We start from the raw sequence: 21,052 nt of genomic DNA on the forward strand, positions 1-21,052 counted from the left end.
TTTAACAAAATGACAGAAATCAAATAGAAACAATGTATTTGGATTGTACTTTGGCTTTCTAATTGTCCCATCTGCTAACATGGAAGAGGCAGAGTTAATGACCTATGCTGCAGACAGTCACCAGGGGGTAATCGAAACGTTCATCCCAGTTCCCTGGCGTTAATTATGCAGGGAAATAATGTAATTTAATTTGCTGCTGATTTCCTTATATTTAGATTGCTAGCTAGCTATGCATAAAGACTGTATTCTTCCTGTAACGGGGTAGTTCAGTTGTGTGATAAACTGCTGCCCAACAAAGTTAGAGGAAAGCTGTGCACCATCCTTGTCCACAAGGCCTACCTTTACCTATGTATGACAGCTCCTTTTCTATACTGTTGCAAGTGTGCTGTATCCACACAGATGTCATTCCTGCTGCGGCACTATTATTTTCCAGAGTGCTTTTATTCAGCACATAGATATACAGTGTTGGTAAATATATTGTTCAATATATTGTCCAATTTCATCCCTTTGTGCTGTATTTTGCTGTATAAAACATTTTTGTATTGTATTGACTATTCATTTCATGAAGGGGATATCTGAAATACCAAAGCATAGAAAATGAATCCTGATGTACTTAAGGAGGGAAATGATAAAGCGTCAGCTAAATGATATGTAATGTAATGATATTACATCATCATGTAATGTAATGTGATGTAATGATATGTAATGTAATGTAATGAAATCTGAGTTCTTAAAAGCTACATTTAAACATAGGTTTTTATATATTCTATTAGCCAATTGCAATTTCTAATATTAACCTAATTTATGCAGTAACCTGGTTTATTGTGTGCATGTAAATGTAGCAAATGTTTAATTATGCGATTGTGACCTGATACTATTGACATTGACTAGTTGCTGATTTAAAATGTTGTCCAAAAGTATGTGGTTAATTATAAGTGACATTTTCACAAAGAATCTGCCAAAATCCATCTCATAGGTTAGAACCTTCAAGACATCTACATTACTGAAAACAATCAATGTCGGGGCTTCTTTGGTCTTTCAAACATGATACTTTATAAATTCACTCAATGGCTACTTTTTATTGGCTACTAAATGCAACCACCTCATCACATCAGCAAACATAACGTAATATTTACATGTGTAACTTTTTCTGAAGATGAATATAGACCGTATCGTGTTTTTAGAGAGAGAGGTGATTTTAGCTCTTAAAGAGAAACTCCAGAGTTGTTTAAGCTTCGGAGCATGCGCTGTGAAGTGTTGGGAAGTTGTGTGGTTTACGAAGTGTATATTGAATGCATCACAAGGGCGGAGTTAGCGAAGCAGTGAAGTGAAGCCTAGCAGGAAGCACCGAGGCTAGCGCCGCAGCGGTGGAGAGAAAAGAACGTCAGAGTTGTTTATCGGATCTGAAACCTGACGTTTCTTGCTTGGAATCTGGAATTTACGTTTTTGGTCTGGTCCCATTTCCCTCGACTCCGGAGAAGGTGAGAGCTGCCAGCCAACTAGACATCGGCCAGAAGAAGACTCTTATCCAGCAGCAGTAAACGGAGGACGTTGGCCGTTTTGAATCAGGTGGGTTCGGAGGTGGGCCCGCAAGAGCACACAGAGCTGATGCCCACAGGTGTCCGCTTGCCAGATGAACAGCGGTGGAGTTGATCTGCTCAGTACGCCCAGCCGTAGCACGCTGATCGAATCCAACTCATGCTAGTTGAAGTTGTTTTCGTTACGTCACACATTACTCCTCAAGTTGCCCATTGGCTAGCTGGCTAATCATTACTCTTAATATTCCACTAAGGCATCAGGCATTGTTGCCCCGTCCAAGGCACCTTTGCATGTTTCGTAGAATTAGTTCTATTTATCCTCCTAGAAGGACTTAACAAGAGTTTAGCTAAACGATTAACTTCACATATTCTATTTATTAAACACATGAGTGGTTGGCTACTTACACTTTTAATTTGTGTGGTGTGGTTGTATTGTGCTTGGATATTTTACTGACATTACCTTTCATGTTTTATGATATTGTCTTGAATGACCCCCAACATTAAGCCGACATTTCATTGTTTAGAGATTGGTAAATATGTTTGAATCCAATCTGCTGGGTTGTTCTCCACAATAAAAATGCGTAGAGGCAAGAACAGTCCTCGCTAGCACTCAGTAGTAGCTAAGTGAGATGCAGCTAGAATTGCATAGTTACGGAAACGTCTAAAGCTAACCTTAGCAAGGCGTGTCTCCTCAGCAGGTATGTTGGTGAGCCCTTTGACTCAACGGGCTGGTTTTGAGAATGAGTAATTAGTGTGTATGGGTGTACAAGGAAGTAGAGTTCCACCGGTTTGACTAGTTCCTGGAGAATACAAAACACAATGGTAAGATACACATAGAATGAAATAGACACTGTAACACTGATTTCTATTATTCACGGGAACTTATTTGTGTCTTCATCCAGCATCTGTAATTATAATGTGGTCTCTTTAAATCTTGGCTTGAGTAAAACTGTGAGAGACGAAAGTTGTCTGGCATTCAGACTGCACAAGCAACAAAAATATATGACAATCTGGACAGGATACTGATGTACACAAGGACCGTGTCTTAAGCTCCATCTGCATCAGGTCAAAATAAGTCATACAAAAAGACTACTCCAGTTACTCACGTCTGTCAAGGATTTAGTATTAAGTTACATTTCATAATTTAACATATTGCCACAAGCTTACTCTCTCAAAATTGAAACACACAACCCCTACGGAGTTTTTTTAAATTAAAAGTTTAAGGCAGGCTGTTTTTCCTCCCCTGACTTTCGAAAACCTAGGGTTGGGTATAGTTTGAATTTCATCAATTACGATTCCAGTTCTTATCATGTATTATTTTATGTTCAAATATAGTAAAACAAATTGTTGAATATTTGGATAACAAAAATATCTTTATTCTTTGAGGAAGAAAAGACACAAAAGCTGTATTAGAAGGCTCTGAAGAAGCAGAAATCAACAATGGCCACTGCTTCTTAGAGGTTTATTAGCACCTCAACATTCATAGTAATACATGTGTGGTTTTGCAATACCAACAATGTAGTGCATTAGTATTATCAATCAATCAAATTTTAATTGTATAGCCCATATTCATGAATCACAATTTGTCACAAGATATGACCTTGTCTGCCCTTAACCCTCAACAAGAGTAAGGACAAACTACTAAAAACAAAACCCTATTAACAGGGGGAAAATAATGTATTATGCATGTGCCTGACCATGCACTGATTACTAAATGCTGTTCAACAACATTGTGGAGTTTCAGATTAGTAATAACATCTCTGCAAAACCAAAGATGAACTCAAAAACATCAAACTTTCTGGAGGTCTGGATGACATCAGTGTTCCCATCGCTCCTTAACCAATCTTTAATTAAAATCAACAAAATGTATGTCTTAAATTGACCACAACTTCAATTCAGAGTATTCAATTTGCAGCACCGCAAATGTAATACTTTTAAATTTAAGGCTGATGGGAAAATTGTCACACACAGTGTCCTACCGCAAAAACGTCTTTAAAACTTTAGTCCTGAGACACCGCCAGTTTCATGTTTTTAATAGAGTAACACTGATGGGTGTTTTCGTCTGCGCTGAATGTTGAGTATTCATGTGAGCAGAGCACGACACAGAGCCACAAAATTCCCAGTCTTGCAAATCAGTGGTCAGCATTTATGGACACTACCGTTACCTTGGCACTTCTAATAGGTAGCCTGTGTAAATCCCTACTGCTGTGGAAAATCAGAACGTGATCTGATTGTGGGGTTTATGGAAAGGATAAATGAGCACTTGAATTTATAGAGGTGTGGGAATTTCTCGATTCTTAGATGCATCGCGATGCAGACATGGACAACTCTGCATCAATGCAGTGACAGAACATAATCGATTCATGTTTTACGCTGCGTTAATTGTCTTAGCTTTGTCCCGTCGCTGAATAATTATAACACAGCTGCTTAAGGATCAGGACAGACGCTCATTAAAAGTCAGTGTCAGAGTCTCTGTCGGAGCCTCCTCCTTACTCCCCCTCTCACCTGCGCTCACTTTACCCTTTAACAATAAACACCATCACTGATCACAAGTTAATAGGACATGTACACGCACAAATCTGGGATTCATCAATATGTTCGTACCTAAATTTGTTCGCAGAGTAAGAACTTCCTCAGACCATGTGTACGCACAAATGGTGAAGGCGCGGCTGTCCTAGAAAATGTAAACACACACGTTATGACTAAATGCATAGTATATTAAAACTGCATTTATTTAAATAAAAATAGTAAATAGACAGCAATATTTTTATTTACTAATGAATTGACCAAATGTATTAAATAACTATGAAATTGATACCATTTAATCCTCATCTCTATAAAAACCTGCTGAATTCATATTAATGTTTCTGGATAAACGGGGCATCGCTTCTTCTGCAACAATGAAGTTAAAACACCGCGTTAAGTCGTAATCTGCGGGAGGAATTTTTGTGCAGGTGTGTGTGTTTGTTCGTTCGTTCGTCTCTGTCCGTCTTCAGACGAACTGATAATCACATGTATTTAGTTATAGTATTTAGCAGGTTTAAACATGTGTCTCATAAACTCTAAAGTGAATCACTTTGGATCAATGCTGGTGTTTATTGTTAAAGTGTAAAGTGAGTGCAGGTCAGAGAAGTGAGGAGGAAGCACACTCTGACTGAGACTCTGACACAGAACGACCGGACCTTTAATGTGTGTCTGTTGTGATCCTGAAGAAGCGCTGGTTATAATTATTCAGCGGAGTCCACGTCGCGATGCATCTTAGAGAAATGTCCACAGCTCTAGTGCTCAGCTCTGTGCAGGACACAGCATTCAGCACCTCAGTTATTGCAGCCCAGGTTTAATTTTAAACATCATCACTCAGGAGGACATGCTACAGAAAAGTGTCTTTTGTGTCTTCCACCTCCGACACCTTCAATTTCTGCTTTTGTGAGATTGTTGTGTTTCTTACCTTTTGGGGCCGTTTCTCTTATAACTTCAGCTGTTCAGCACACTGCTTTCTTCATGTCAAATGGATGTCCTTATATGGAGAAATAGAGGCGTGGCAGAGAGCGGAACCGCGCCGGTCAATTTAGAATGATTCTGATTCACAAACGTACGCGTGGTGGTGAGAACAAAATCGGCTGGTGCGCACGTGTCATGAATCTGGCGGCAATTTTGTGCGCACACTCTGCGGAGAGTAAGAACATTTCTGCGCACATGTTAGTAAAAGGACCAATGTCTGTATGAAGTCAAAAACTGACTCAAATAAAATAAGTCTGATTCAGTAGTATTTCAACAACGTTTATTCATAATTTTCACACTGAACTGAAGTGTACTCTAATAATAAAATACTGTGTTTACATGGTCTTTCTTACAATCTTCTGTTTGCTTCTTCACAATGTGCAATATTGTGGAATGTTTTAACAAGCATATTGTACAGCTTAAGCGTTTTCTAACATTTTTGCTCAGATTACCTTTAGTCACACATCCAAAACAAATGCCACAAGTTCACTTTCTCATCGTGTCTTTTTTTATCAAGCTGTTCACAAGCGTCGGTCGTGTGATTTCCTTTGCAGAATAGACAGACCTTTTCACCAGATGGTTCTGTGTTTCCATGGCTTGGACTCCTTGAGCTTGATTCCTGTGTTATCGTCATAAAACTGCTTTTTGGGGATCTTAAAGATCTAAATCTATCACTGCTTTTGATGCTTACATTTCTGTCCTTCCTTGGTGCAGCATCATGTATGCCTCCAAACAATGGGTCACAGGCGATATTTGCTTGTCTTTCCGCAAATTCCACAAGTTGCTTAAACTTGGCTCTTTTTCCTGCATGTACGTAATAATCATAAGCAACAGTGCGCCATCTTTCTCTAAGCTTGTATGGCAGTTTTGTTATGGCTGTCTTCATGTGTGTTGGGCTGTTCATGTCTTGCAGCATATCAACATCTGTCATCGCATTACAACAGCTTCTTAAGAACAACGAATAATCTTGAAGTCCCTTTCTATCCTCTGCTTTGAGTACACTCCTATTCAGGGCTTTTTCTTGATAAGCTGAAGCGATCAATACATAATTTCCAAATGCCTTTTGCAACAGTTTTTTAACTTCTTTAAATCCCTTTTTGGGTTCCATATGTATGAAACTTCTGACAAGCACTTGAGGGCATCCATTTGTGAACTGCTCCAGGAAGAAAATCTATCACAATCATTGTCAGTTTTGCTTTCAATACATTGTTCGAACGTACGCATGAAGGACAAGTAATGCAGTGGATTTCTATAAAAAACAGGAATTTCTCCTGTTGGTAGAAGTGAGAGTCTTTGTTCTTTAATTAGCATTTCAGTAATTTAATTTTGTCTTTGCATGATTTTTTTTCCGCATGTGTGAATTTCGATAATCCTTGTGAGGACCTTTCTTAAGAGGAGGGTGCACATACACTTTTGGAACACTGGGGGCAGTAGACATATTTAGAAGTCCATCTTCATCATCATTATCTTCATCATTATCATTCTCATCACCACCAGTATCATTGTCATCATCACTTTGTGTTGAGTCATATCTTTTAAATCATACTTTTGAAAATCATATTTCTCTTTGGAAGCTTCAAGTGTAACAATTTCTGCACTTGCTTCGGCGATTTCAATTTCCAAAGCGAAAGCCTCTTTTCTAGCTTGAAATTCAGTCAATCCCTTACGACAAAAAAAGTCCAAAATGGAAAGCGATCACGGCCGCAGTAACAAAACCCATCGCCAAAGACACGGCCCCGGTTGGTGTGGAAAAGCCAGGATTCAAAAATCTCATAAAGAAACTTAACCCAAAGTACGATTTGCCTGGTCGCAATTCTTTTTAGAGAAAGCGCTGCCAGAGTTGTGCATTTCAGTAAGAGAAAACGTGGCCCACCAGCTAACAGATGTGACCCACTTCTCCACAACTACGGATCTGTGGTCCAGCAGAACCTGTGAGCCTTATCTCAGCTTAACAGTACATCATATCGACTACTGGGAGGGGAAAAGTTCGTGCTTCCAATCAAGCTGTACTCCTGATGATCATACAAGAGAGCTCATTGCAAAAGGGCTGCAAGATGCTCGACAAGTGTGCATCACCACAGATAACGGGGCTAATATAATCAAAGCTGTGAGCCTGAATAAGTGGAAAAAACTGCAGTGTTTTGGCCATGGGCTGCATCTGGCGAATGTTGAGTATTTGTATAGGTTTATCTCCCCCTGATGGGAAAGTGGTAATCAATTTTATAATCAACAATGGTAAACATAACTAAGACAGAATTTCATAATTTGTTACATTCAATTTAAAACTGAGTGTATTTGTAATAATTGTTAATTCAGTTAAAAACTAAGAGCATTTCCAGCATTTTTTTTAATGCAATTAAAAACACACACCATCGATTTAATAACTAAATACATAATTGTAAGTTTTTCATGTAAATCGTAACCATCCCATCCTATTTACTCAGCTGGTTATAAACTCTGTGCCAAATGTTTAATATTTATTCAAGAGCAGTTTTTGTTAACAGAGCCAGAGAGTCAATTTTATTTATTGTTTGGGTTGTGTGTATGGTTTATTTTATTTATGGTTTATTTATTGAGGATATTATAATATTTTTTATTCTAATTCAAATGTCAGACTGAATATTCTTAAGAATTGTAAGTTCATTGTGCTTTGAAAGGCTGTACTTGCAGGATTATGATCTAATATTGTTTTTTCAGTGCTGTGAAATTGTTTTAAAATGATGATGATATAATTTATCACAATAATTTCTGGGACAATATATCATCCAACAAAATTTGTAATCATGACAGGCCTATCTTAATATTTTCAACAATGCACCAAGTTGGAGGTTTCCCTGCACAGTTTACAGCTTTAGTTCTGAGAATTTCTTTCATATCCAAGCAAAATCGGTATTGTAAACTGACATATTCCTAACTGAATCGTTATTGATTTGAAACCTTGTGAATAGCAATCATTGTTTTGAGAAATCAGTGGTGATACCCAGCCCTAATGAGCATGTACTTAACGTAACAAAAATGAAAGTGCAGAATTGGCCAATTTCAGAAAAAGAAATGACAGGATTCTCAGCACAGAAGTGGATTAAATCTGATGTCAGAGGGTCCCTGCATGTGGACAGAGTGGAGGACCTGATCAGAATAGGTCTTGAGGGAACTAGCTTGGAGGAGGTTGATGCCATGGAGGTTGAACAGATGAGGTTCAGACAGAGCTAGAAGGCCCAACTAAAAGTGTTGGCCTTCAGAAGTGCCATGCCCTAGTGTTTTTTAGGGAGATGCGCTCTAACAGAAGGGGAAGGAAAGGCATTCTGTAAGACGATTTCCATGTTTACTTGTTTTGTTGTGGTTGTTGTTTTGTTAATTTTCTATTTATTACCAAAACATTTCAGTAAAACAGTTAAAATGGGGAAAAAATATAATAATATGTCTGTTGTGTTGCATTTCATTGTAAGCCTAAATGTCCATGCTGGTGCCCCTAAAAGCAGTGCCACTAGTGGAAAAAGTTAGTCTGAAGCCCTGACATTATATTTCTGGAAGTTGTCTATTTATGGGGGAAAATGTGATAATTGCGTTGCAGGTCGATTTAAGGTGTGCCCCTATATATTTTCTGCTTGCGCTCCTACAAATTTCAGTAAGGGGCTACAGTGCTCCTTTAAAAAAACTTGGTCTGGGGCCCTGGTTCTCACATTGGCTCTTCTGGACTCAGCATGATGTTATTTAGAACCTTTTTTTTTTTTTATCAAACTCAAAGATAACCTTTATCTAAACAATTGGGGCATCTTAGCCTTTGCTCTCTTTTTTTTTTGCAAATATAGGATGGTTGAATAAAACTTTTCTTTTCTTTTTTAAATCAAACAAACAACCAAACCTTTACACAATTCAATGTGAATGTGAAATCTGAATCTGAGCCCATCTGTAGAAGCAGTGTTGAGCGAGTTCACACTTAAAAAGAGTTCAGTTCATGCAGATGAAAATGAACTAGGTCATGTTCATAGTTCATTTTTTATTGGGATGATTTAGGTGACAAACGTACGGTCATGTGTTTGGTTATGAATCGATGGTGTCGGATCATGTCTGCGTGTCGCTCCGCTCATTTTAACACTGAGTCCTGACTGTGAGCATCACGTCTCGTGTTGTACTGAGCACAAAATGTTGTCATTTTCATGATGTTTAAATGCAGCCTCATAAACTCTGGAGCAAATCAAACAAATACTAAGTTACTTCATGTACTGATCAGGTCCTGATAACTAGTGATGAGTGTTTATTAGTTAAAGTGAGAGCGGAGTGGAGGAGGACACAGAAACTCCAGCTCGGTACAAACCAACTGCAGCTTCTGCTCTGATCATGAAGCAGCTGATCACTGAGCAGCTGAGACCAGAGAAACTCTGTGTTTCACTGTTCTACTACAAAGTCACTGACCGGCTGCTTCATGTGAACGAACTCTGAACTCACTGGGTGTGTCGCTCTGAGCGAGTGAGTTGGGGCGGGTATGGGTACATGGAGCGGGTCATTCTGCCTATGCGTTAATGCGTTAATTCCACAAATTAATCATCCCGCGTTAACACGTTAATTTCGACAGCCCTAAGGGATCAAAACAGTTAATAAAATGAATCACGTAAATAGATTAATCGGGAATGATTAATCATATGTTTTAAAATACTACTAACTCAAAGCCCACCTCATCTCCAACGATCTGTTCGAGCCATTACAATCTGGTTTCCGCTCACAGCACAGAAACAGCCCTCCTCAAAGTCACAAACAACCTCCTCCTCTCCTCAGACTCTGGTCACCTCAACATCCTCATTCTCCCTGACCTCACTGCAGCTTTCGACACCATCAACCACAACATTTTTCTTTCCCACCTCAAACAGGAACGGTTCATCAGTATCAACTACTGCACCTCCTCTACCGCTCCTCTGTGCCAAGGCGTCCCCCAGGGTTAGGTGCTTGGTCCTCTCCTGCTCATCCTCTACTTGTTCCCCCTAGGTAATATCATACGTCAACACGGTCTCTACTTCCACTGCTACACTGATGACGTCCAGCTCTACATCTCCACTAAATCCATCACCACTGCTACTCATTCGACTCTGACCAACTGCCTCACTGATATTAAATCATGGATGCAAATCAACTTCCTCAAACTAAACTGTGACAAATCGGATATGATCATCATCGGTCCCAACTAAAACCAGTCTCAACTTCTGCCTCACCATTGACAACTCCACTCTTTGTCCCTCCCCACACATCCGCAACCTCTGAGTCATGTTTGACAGCAGCCTCTCCTTTGAACACCACGTTAACCAAATCACCAGAACTGCCTTTTTCCACCTAAAAAAGATAGCCAGTCTCCGCCCTTCACTCTCTACCGCTGCTGCTGAAACTTTGATCCATGCATTCATCTACTCCAGAATTGACTATTGCAACAGTATTCTTTATGGCACATCATCTAAAGTCCTAAATAAACTACAGTACATCCAGAACTCTGCTCTTCGCCTGCTCACCCACTCCCGGTCCTGTGATCACATCACCCCTGTTCTCCAGAATCTCCACTGGCTCCCCATCCAACAACGCATCCAATACAAAGTCCTCCTCTTCACTCACAAAGCCCTCCATGACCAGGCCCCCTCCTACCTCACCGACTTGCTCCACCACCACACTCCATCCTGTCGGCTCCGCTCCTCTGATGCTAACCTCCTGTCCCTTCCACTCAGGACCAAGCAACGGACTTGCCGCGACAGAGCCTTCTCCATAGCTGCCCCCTCCCTCTGGAACTCTCTCCCTAAACACATCCGAGACTGCACTAATGTTCAAATCAAAACTCACCTTATCAGAACTGCATTTAATGTGTGATGTATGTTGTGTGCTCTGTTTTTTAGTGTGTAACTTGTATATTAATTTTAACAATTGTAAAGTGTCTGAGTATTTTGAAAAGCGCTCTATAAATTAAATCTATTATTATTACTATTTACTTGTATTTTGGTGGGAGATAAAACAGTACAAGTATGCTGTTTGAATAAAGAAATGTATAAAAAACTGGTTAGAGTTTTTTTTTTTAACTATATTGGACATCTCAGCTTAGTTGTAATGATTTGCCAATTAGAATCTCTTAATTCACTGAGCAACAACCTCCATAAACTGCAAACTTCATCAGCAGACAACCACATCAAGTACAAAATTACTTCTGCTGCAAAGTTAATGTAAACTGCTTGCCTGTAAATTGTTTGTAAAGGGACATTTTACCTACATGAATGTTACTTCGAGTAGATTTAAGTTTTAATAAGCAAATGAATACCATAGTGTCTTTAAAGAGACAAAGTGAATAGTCCCCTTTCACACTTCTTTCTCTTAACCTGCTCACCACGGGCACCTGTGTGTGTCAACCACCACTGTAGTATAGACATGCCTCTAAGCTGAAACTGGGCTCTACTTTATAACTGTACAGAGGTTTAACTGATTAAGAGCCTCATCATTAGACTTACTAAAACGTCTCAGGGAGTGCTTGGCAATTTGCCCACAACATCCATAATGAATTGAGTGGGCTAAAAGCTTAATAATAAACAGAATGTCGTCATTGTCTTAAAAGAAACAAATTAAGTGTGTGAACAGTCCCTTTTCACACACTTAATTGAGTAATATTACTTGAAAGTAGGGCTGCACGATATTAGGAAAACATTTGATATGTGATATCCTTGTTGAATATCACGATGATGATATGACTTGCGCCACTAAGTCTGGGGCAGGCCATCTTCTTCTTTGGGAGCTCTGGTTCCATCTCCTCTCTGCAGGGCTGTGATGCAGTTTCTTTGTCCTTCAGCATCTGACTCACCTGAGGTGCTTGAGTCGGGGGTTTAGAGATGTTGCTACCTTAGCCCTGACAGGTTTGTGTTCTCTTTTTGTGTGTTGAGGTCCTCTCTGAATGCAGCCTTGAAGCACACTATGTAGGCAGGGTCACCATCTGAGATGTCCATTGTGTGCACAAGGTGGCAGAGTGCACACAATTATAGACTACATTTTTCATTTCAACACCAATTTAGTGGACAGGCCAAATTTTTTTTTGAAATAAATTATTTTGGAGAAAACAAATTAGTTGAGACTCGGAAAATCACTTTAACTGCATGGATCCAGCAGTGTTTCTAGATTTGCTGGCCTATCGTATTCAGCTGAGGTTAGCGTGGCTAAGTTGTGCTTCTGCTGGGCAAGTGTTGCCTTCAGTGGCTTTTTAGTGTGTTGGACACGCTTTATCATCTCAAGTCTTGAATTCCAGCATGCGGTTACATCCGGGGTCACTCCTCTGTTTGTCCATGAGAGGCTTGCTGAACTTTCAGCTCTAGTGTGTTTGCAGGACTGTTTGAAATGTCAGACTATTTTTTAGCGCTTGGCTACGGGAGGAATTTGTTTTCAAACTTTGATACAATTAATTTGCGTTACAAAAAATATAACTTAAAATGGTTTCCAATTTAATCGCAAGCGTTAACGTCAAAAGGTCTTTATATATATATATCCAATCCTCCACGGCCCTGTGTCGCGATTCCGGGAGATGGAGCCAAGACACATCTCCCCGCTCAACCCTTCATGCTGCCACAGCTGCAGGTGAAGCCTGTTGAGACCTCATTACATTACGCCCGGGACACACTGGCTGCGGTTGCGCCACGGAATTGTTGCGTGCCGCGGTCGCTATTTGGTCACACTGGCAGCGTGTCTGCTGCGGTTCTGCAACATAGCTGCTATTGCCAGTGCTATGTTTTTACATGGGCTTTGCCTTGAAAATCGCAATAAATCAGTGAGTGAAAGAGAACGAGCAGAAGATGCACGGCTTCCTACTGTATAGTACTGCTATGATTTTGAGTACCAAGGACAACTTCAAAAAATGAAAGACAGTAGACCTAACAGAAACCTCACGAAGGCTGTAGTTATGATTAAAGTGAATGTAAAGAACTTCAGGTGATGGGCTCTCTCTGTCTGTCTCGCTCTCTTTCTCACAAGCATGCTGAGCCTTACGGGTGTAAGACAGGAACATAAATGGTATTGCTGTATATATGTGTGTATATATACTGCTCAAAATAATTAAGGGAACACTTAAATCACACATCAGATCTTGAACGAATTATTCAAGTTGAAAATCATAACTGATATATATTGTGTAATTTGTTGAGAACAAAATGACGCAACAACGGTCAATGGAAACCAAAATCATCAACCCATTCAAAACCACACAAAAAAATTTAAGTAAAATGTAAAAATGTAATCATAGGCTGATCCAACTTTTCAAAAATAAAAAAAGTCAAGGTACCACTGGCTCTTCGAACCTCCAAGGATGTGCCTCCCCAGACCATCACTGACCCACTGCCAACAGTCATGCTGGATGATGTTACAAGCAGCATAAAGTTCACCACGGTGTCTCTAGACTCTTTCACGTCCGTCACATGTCCTCATTGTGGACCTGCTCTCATCTGTGAAGAGAATGGGGCACCAGTGGCGGACCTGACAATTCTGGTATTCTGCCAATCAAGCTGCACGGTGCTGGACTGTGAGCACAGGTCCCACTAGAGGACATTGGGCCCTCATGCCAACCTTATGGAGTCAGAAACATGGACACCAGTAGCCTGCTGGATGTCATTTTGTAGGACTCCTATTGTTCCTCATCACACAAAGGAGCAGATAGCGGTCCTGCTGCCCTCCCCCTGATGCTCTTGAGACTGTGCTGGGAGACAGAGCAAACCTTCTTGCGACCACACGTATGCATTTGTCATGTTAGAGGAGCCGGCCCTAATTTACAGCTCCTCCCTGTGTCTCTATCATGCGCTGCATACTGCCCACCCAATCGAGCCAAACAGAGCGAGCCCAGCCATCTCCTCCGGCTCTCCATACATTGCCTAAGAATTCAAATTCTGTTTTTACCCAGTCTGAGTTTACAGATGTGTCCGATGACACCGTTTGTGTGTGAGTGCCTGTGTCAGTGTGTGTCTGCCTGTCAGTGCGAGAGAGAGAGAGCGTGCAGAGCCAGGACAAGCTGAATTATTGAATACATGCAACGCAGCTATGTAAAAAGATTTTACTTATTTAAAGGGGACATAGCATGCAAATTCCACTTTGTTAGTGCTTCTACAGGTTAATGTGGGTATCTGGCATGTCTACCAACCCAAAAACTCTGGGGAAAAAAACACTCGCGCGTTTTGTTATAGTTCCTCTAAGTCAGAAACGTCATGCTTGAGCGACTCGATTGAGCTTCCTGGGTTTTGTGTCGTAACAAGGAACTGGAAGTCTCCCTACATGGTCTTGGCCCACCCCCCACCTCACCCCCCACCCCCCCCGTCACGCCGTGTTTACACCGGATGCTGCGAGGCTGCGAGGCAGCGCCGCGCCGTTCCCAAGCGCGCAGCCGGGCTGTTCACACGGGACGAGCATTTCTCCGCTGGTCAGCCCGCGATTCACTCACATGTGGCATTTGTCTGGATCGTTGGGACTGGGAGGCTGCAGCAGTTGCTCGGGCGCGACCGCTCGCTCTCCCATGCGTGAGCTGGAACAGCTAGCAGTGTGGAAGACTTCCGCAGTGTTCAGCGCTACTGTAACCCGGCGTACAGTAGTGCTGAACACTGCGGAAGTCTTCCACACTGCTGGCTGTGTGGAAGACTTCCGCAGTGTTCAGCACTACTGTACGCCGGGTTTACACCGGACGCGGAAGCGCCGCTGCGAGGCAGCGCAGCGCCGTTCTCAAGTGCGCAGCCGCCTGGCTGTTCACACGGGACGAGCATTTCTCCGCGCTGGTCAGCCCCATAGACTGTATATATAAGGTCAGCCCGCGATTCTGCTTTCTCCGCTTGTTGTTGTACCCGTTGAATGTCGGGGTTCGGGGGTAAATGATGGTCTTCATAGCCCCCCCCCCCCACCCCTCTCTTTCTCTCTCTGTCTGTCTGCTTGTGTGCTTGTAGTGGATGGGCAGAGGGGGACATTTAATTATGTGATTGGGAAAATTAAAACTCCAGGACAATAGAAGGGGAATACAAAGTATGGGATGCATATTTGATAATTTATATCATATAAAATATCTAATTTATATAGTTTAAAATCATGGCTCATTCGCATTTAAAGGAACAGGCACTCAAAACAGGTCACTCGGTGGAGGGCTGTTTTAGACAGGGTAAAAAGGGTGCTGTTTTAAATGATCCTTGTGGTATTTTGACCAAAGTATGTTTCAGACATTTCATTAAGACCCCAAGGAACCATATCAACTTGTGGTAAAATGGGCATGCTATGTCCCCTTTAAGAAAAGTATCGATCATTATGTGGTGATCAGTGCTGATATTGTGGCGGTCATTTAAAAAAAAGTTGTGTGTGTGTTTTATGCGTGAATCTCTGTTTTTTGTGTCTGCGAGTAAGCCTGAGAGGAGGACATCTCCATGTGTGGGGGGTACTCTGTGATTTAGACAGTAGTAAAAAAGCTTCTGAATTCTGCATAACCAATTGTAGTTTAGAAAAGTGTCATACCACCCACCCACCGACTTGCACTATTGGAGATACACTTTTTTAATGCGCCGTTTTTTGTCTCCCCATAGAAAGAAAGATAAAGTCTGGTTGAATTTTGTGAAGACGCTTTTCCTGATAAATACTGGAATATGTTGAAAGAGGTGTTAAAATGTGGGTAGGGAAAGAGTGTATGAAGTATTCTTGTGGCTATTGGGTTTATTGGGAAAGATTTGCTTTTATGAAAGTTCATCTTGTACCCTTGTTGTCTTGCTTACCAACCTTTTCTAAATTTGAAAATTGCTCAACTTAGATTCAACTAAGAATCAAATAAGGAAACACTTTAATTTGTCCCCTATATGAATAGATCACACCTTAAACAAGATAAACACGCATTATGTCAAGCATGTTCAAATTTCTACTTGATAAGACATCTGTCAACTGTAGTACAGAAACACTACACCAGTGGTCACCAACATTTTTGAGCCCAAGATCGCTTTTTTATTTTAAACGTAAGCCGAGGTCTACCACCCTGATATCTTCCAAAAAAACACACTTTGGAGGGTCATATTTATTATATTTGCAATTTGTATTAAAGGCTCAATGTACCAGCATAAATATACACAAAGAAAGGCAGTTATGCAACTTTATCTATTCAATGCACAATATTCACATGAATACCAATTCAAATTTACAACATCTGTTCCATGCACAATATTTAGCTTCTCAGTTCAACAATACTTTCTGCAGAGTTCTGCTACTGCAGGACAATGGGCCTCATTCACTAACATGTGCACAGAAATGTTGATACTCTCCACATAAAATAAGTGCGTGCGCAAAATTGACACTAGATTCATGACACGTGCGCACCAGCCAATTTTGTTCTCACCACCATGCGTATGTTTGTGAATCAGAATCATTCTAAACTGACAGGCGTTTGTCCGCCTTCTGTAATTAGCATACTGCCACGCCTCTATTTCTCCATATAAGGACATCCGTTTGTCATGAAGCGACCGGTGTGCTGAACAGAGAAGTTGAAGGTATAAGAGAGAAAAATAATTTCACAGCAGAAATTGACACAATTGTGTCGGAGCCAGAAGCCACAAAAGGAACACTTCTCTGTCCTCCAGAGTGACTATGTTTTCATATATTCAATCTGGGCTGCAATAACTGAGGCACTGCTGTGTCCTGCACAGTGCTGAGCACTAGAGCTGTGGACATTTCTCCACTCTTAGATGCATCGCGAATTGGACGTGGACTCCGCTGAATAATCCTAACCAGGACACGTATACAACTGACATTTACTTTGTGTTTGTTTGATTCGATCTCACTACACCAATATGTGCTTACCACTGATGAAACTGGAGCATTTACCTTTAACACAAGAATCATATCTGTGTGTGTCCTTTCTCTTTATCTCACTCTTTGTCCTCTCATTCCTTCATGCAGCATCCATCAGTGAGCCTGCAAGCTCCATACTGGTGCTGGGACAAGATGAAGAGGTTTAGGCGACATGGTCAGGAGTCCCAGAGAGATCGACTCAAACAAGAACTCTTTCAGTTCAACAAGGCAAGTGAACCCTGACACATCAGATTTCTGAATATATATATATATATATATATATATATTATGATTTATCACTCTGTTAAATTTTCTCTCCTGTCACCCAGCATACTTGAAAATATCTAAATTTAGAAACCAGGTCACCCAGATATTTGGAAGAGAAATCTGCATTCTTCTGGAGAAAATTGCTCTAATCCACTGCCAGGTCCATAGTCTTGGCCCAGGTCTAGTTCTCTATCTTCATTGTGTTCACATTGAAATCAGCTATGACATTTTATAATATGATCAGGGCTTGACAGTCTGACCCATTACTGGGACATTAAAAAATAGATGTTGCCAACTGTAAAATGTACTAATATTTTCTGAGGGAAAATAATTTGGGTGCAGTGGTAGGTGACTGAGTTATGGCCAATTGAAGAAAGGAAAACATGTGAATCTAACCTGTAATAATAACTTGGATGATACAAAGAGCTTGTGTAATTCAAGTTGTGTGTTATAGTCATGTGTAAAGAGAGAAATGTAAATTCCAATGCACTCATGCTTCAAACGAGACACTGCATTTCCTGATTGCTGCTCACTGGTGGAGCAGACAAGTACGGATATATAAACAGGTGATTAAGGAAATATCTATCAATTTACAGAGAACATTGATAGCAGAGATCTGAAAAGTTTCACAATGATTAAAGTTTATGATTATAGAACCATAAGTATGGATGGTTTTCAAAATCTGAAAAATGGTTTATACAGTACATATTTCTTTCTTAGTTCCAAAGTACCCTCATCAATTGAAGATATGAAAAGTCTTAATGTTTACACTAGGGCTGTAACAATTCTCCACATCCATGGTTCAGTTCAGAACTCGGTTTTTGAGCCACGGTTTGGTTGATACCTCATTATTTTATTTTATTTTTTTGGGGGGTGCTGTAGTGGCTGCATAAGAAAAAGCGGGGGACAATTTCTGGGTTTAATTAAAATGCCAACATATGGAACAGTAAAGAGAAGAACAATAAGGACTTTTATTGACTTCACATAAAACAACGTAAACAAAAATATCAAAAGAATAGGAAAGGTGAGGGTGTGTGTGTGTGTCTGTCCACAGTTTCAATCTGTATATATTCAATCCCCGACAAGCCAAACAGATCAGTTCTATACTTCAAACAACGAAAAATGGATACAACACAAATAATCCGTTCTGTGTTTCGCTAAATTAACAACAGTGTTTCTACATACAATATGTAAAGGGGAATCACGGTACTGTCGATGTTCAAGTCGGTCCTTCAGTCGGGTATACATTGGGATAAAAACAATCCACCAGATGAATTCCTCCTAACTGTGACTTTAAAGACGAGGCAACAACTGCTCCCGAGTGGCAACAGCACACTTTTGTAAAGGTAAAACAGACGATCCTCTTCTACCTCCACACTCATTGCTCTGAAGCTACTAGTCACTTCTGTGTGTTGGTTCAGATTACGCGGTGATAACGTTGTGATTGGATTGGAGTGTGATTGGACAGACATGAGCACACACAACTGGCTGCACCTGCTGCTTTGGAAGCATGTGGCATTAGGCAGCGAGAGGGTTTCGCTGTTCCGTCTTAGTGTCTCGGTAATGGATGTTTGGACCACTGTTTTGGTTCGAGAATCATTACTGCCCTAGTAGACACTGATGTGGACAACATCACAGGAATTAAAGTTTTCATTTACAGTAAGTGACAAAGTCAGCAATGGGTGGGTTTTCAACAATATGATAAATATTCCTGTTTTCTGTATTGCCCTCTGTTGCTTGTCCATCGTGTCATCTGCAACCTGTTTTGTTTCATTCTCTGTTCTATTTTTTCCCGGCCCAGTCTTATCCTCACCTTGTCTGTCCACTCTCCTCTTCAGACAGTGGAGCATGGTTTCCCCCACCAGCCCAGTGCTTTAGGCTACAGTCCCTCCCTGCAGCTGCTGGCCATTGGCAACCGCTCTGGAGCCATCAAACTGTATCCTTCACTCTACTCATGTATTTAAGGTTGCAAGTAGGTCTGCAGCTATCGATTATTTTAGTACTCAAGTATTCAATCACTTAATCGAGTAAAAAAAATAAAAAAATGCTTGTGTGTAGGGCTGATGCTGTAATCTGTGTTACATGGTGTTCAGGCACTTACTGATCACATAACTTGCCCATTGGCCCCACCATCTGTAAGATTATTTTATAGACATAAAATCATTTTTGATTTTGATCATATGACGACAGTTAACCGACAGTGCTGATGATTAAATAAATCGCCACAGACATGTCAAGTGAGTGGGGCCACTGCACACATGATACAATGATGCAAAACACAGAGTTAGAGATCCTATATATTATTATGAGAATTAGAAGACAATTTCTGATCACTATGAAACTGTCTGTCCTATTCGCCTGAGGCGGGTTGCCGCAGTCTGAATGGTTTACTTGAGACACTGCATAAAACTTAAAGCGCACCACAAGTGTGAGGCTGCCCACAGCAGGTCACCCATACAACAGTAAATAGCTATACGAATTAAACAAAGCTGTGATGCATTGAATTTGAATACATTTTTTTGTAATCAGGTTATTTGCATTGCTCAAGTAATTGTTTGTTATAGTGTTTATGAGTTGGAGTGATACAAATAAAATTGTTTTTTATTCTATCACTGTTAACTAGCTACACAACTGAGTGAAGCCAGGTCACCTAAAGAGAGCCACACTAAACTAAACTTGTTTAGTAATCCAGACCTTTGGTTTTGTTATTACATTACGTTGGGAGTGTGTCCTTGACCTGTGGTCAGGTATGGCGCTCCAGGTGTGGAGTTCATGGGTCTACATGATGAGAATGCTGCAGTCACACAGGTGCACTTCCTCCCTCACCAGGTACAGTAAAAGAATATCACTCTGCCAAGTTGTGCCAACAGTATTGCTTTTGGTGGGCTGACTTGTTTATCATAGAGCAATAACAAATGTATTCTGCTAACCACTTCTAATGACTCTTTTGGGCTGTATTTGTGGCTCATGTTAAGGTTGAACTGGTGACTTTGCTGGATGACAACAGTCTGCACATGTGGACTCTAAAAGCCCATAAGGGATTGTCAGAGCTCTTGGAGATAGGACGCTTCATGCTCATGGGACCACCTGGGTAAGATATACAGAAACACTCATAGACATTTCTTCTTTTTTTACTATTTTATTTTAAGCATTTTTCACATGTTAAGAATACACACAAGCAGAAAAAGGGGAAAACAAGACTTAAGTAATAATAAGGAACAAATATGAGGTCAAAGGATAATCAATAAATAAAGACAAATTTACCGTTCATACTTAGCCAGCAGTAGGGCAATCTTTCTTCAGCCAGTATTATGTAATGTTTTGTTCCTGCTACCAACAGGACCTTTTAGAGATAAGTGTCATCTTTACTTAGGCCATCTGGGATATGTCAAAAATAGAGCAATGTAAATTGTATTCTGACTCTAAAACCTAGGTTTTTTGAAATGATCATTGCTGAATGAAAGGACAAGATCAAACCATCATTTCTCCATATTCCCTCCAGCAGCATAGCTGCATGCCAGTTTGTTTAGACTTGTGATAAATAATGAATCAAGTTTTTCCCACAGAAGTCTCTCCAGACTATTGAGTTGGTAGTATCTCCAAGACCCCCAGCCACATGTCTTCAATTATACTTCCAAACTGAAAACTAATAATAACTAATAACATTTCACAAATTTCAATCTGGCTTCCGTAAATTACAGGGCACTGAAACAGCATTACTTAAAGTAACTAATGACATTTTAATGAGGGTAGACAAAGGTGAATTCTCTTTCATTAAAGACGCTAACTCTGGCTCATCTACAAACAAATAAATGAAAAAAATGTATTAAAAGACGTCAGTCACCATATGGGCCCCTAACTAGCAACATTAAGACCATATCGAAGAACCTCGGTATTTTATCAGATCAACATCTGAACTTTGAACCTCATATTACCAAATTGTCATCCAA

At 40.5% G+C, this 21,052-nt stretch overlaps 1 protein-coding gene across 1 annotated transcript in view; it reads left to right on the forward strand.

Annotated features, from left to right (window-relative positions):
• The first annotated feature begins 1,311 nt into the window (after window positions 1–1,311).
• The window catches only part of llgl2 (LLGL scribble cell polarity complex component 2), a 64,446-nt gene continuing 44,705 nt past the window's right edge, over window positions 1,312–21,052 (forward strand). Inside the window, 5 exon segments of the mRNA XM_034571137.1 lie at window positions 1,312–1,569; window positions 16,944–17,063; window positions 18,941–19,038; window positions 19,850–19,931; window positions 20,078–20,193. Of these exon segments, the coding sequence (XP_034427028.1) occupies window positions 16,989–17,063; window positions 18,941–19,038; window positions 19,850–19,931; window positions 20,078–20,193 (371 nt within the window). The 5' untranslated portion in view covers window positions 1,312–1,569; window positions 16,944–16,988.

This window comes from Hippoglossus hippoglossus, chromosome 19 (assembly GCF_009819705.1).
Source record: "Hippoglossus hippoglossus isolate fHipHip1 chromosome 19, fHipHip1.pri, whole genome shotgun sequence".
NCBI lineage: Eukaryota > Metazoa > Chordata > Actinopteri > Pleuronectiformes > Pleuronectidae > Hippoglossus > Hippoglossus hippoglossus.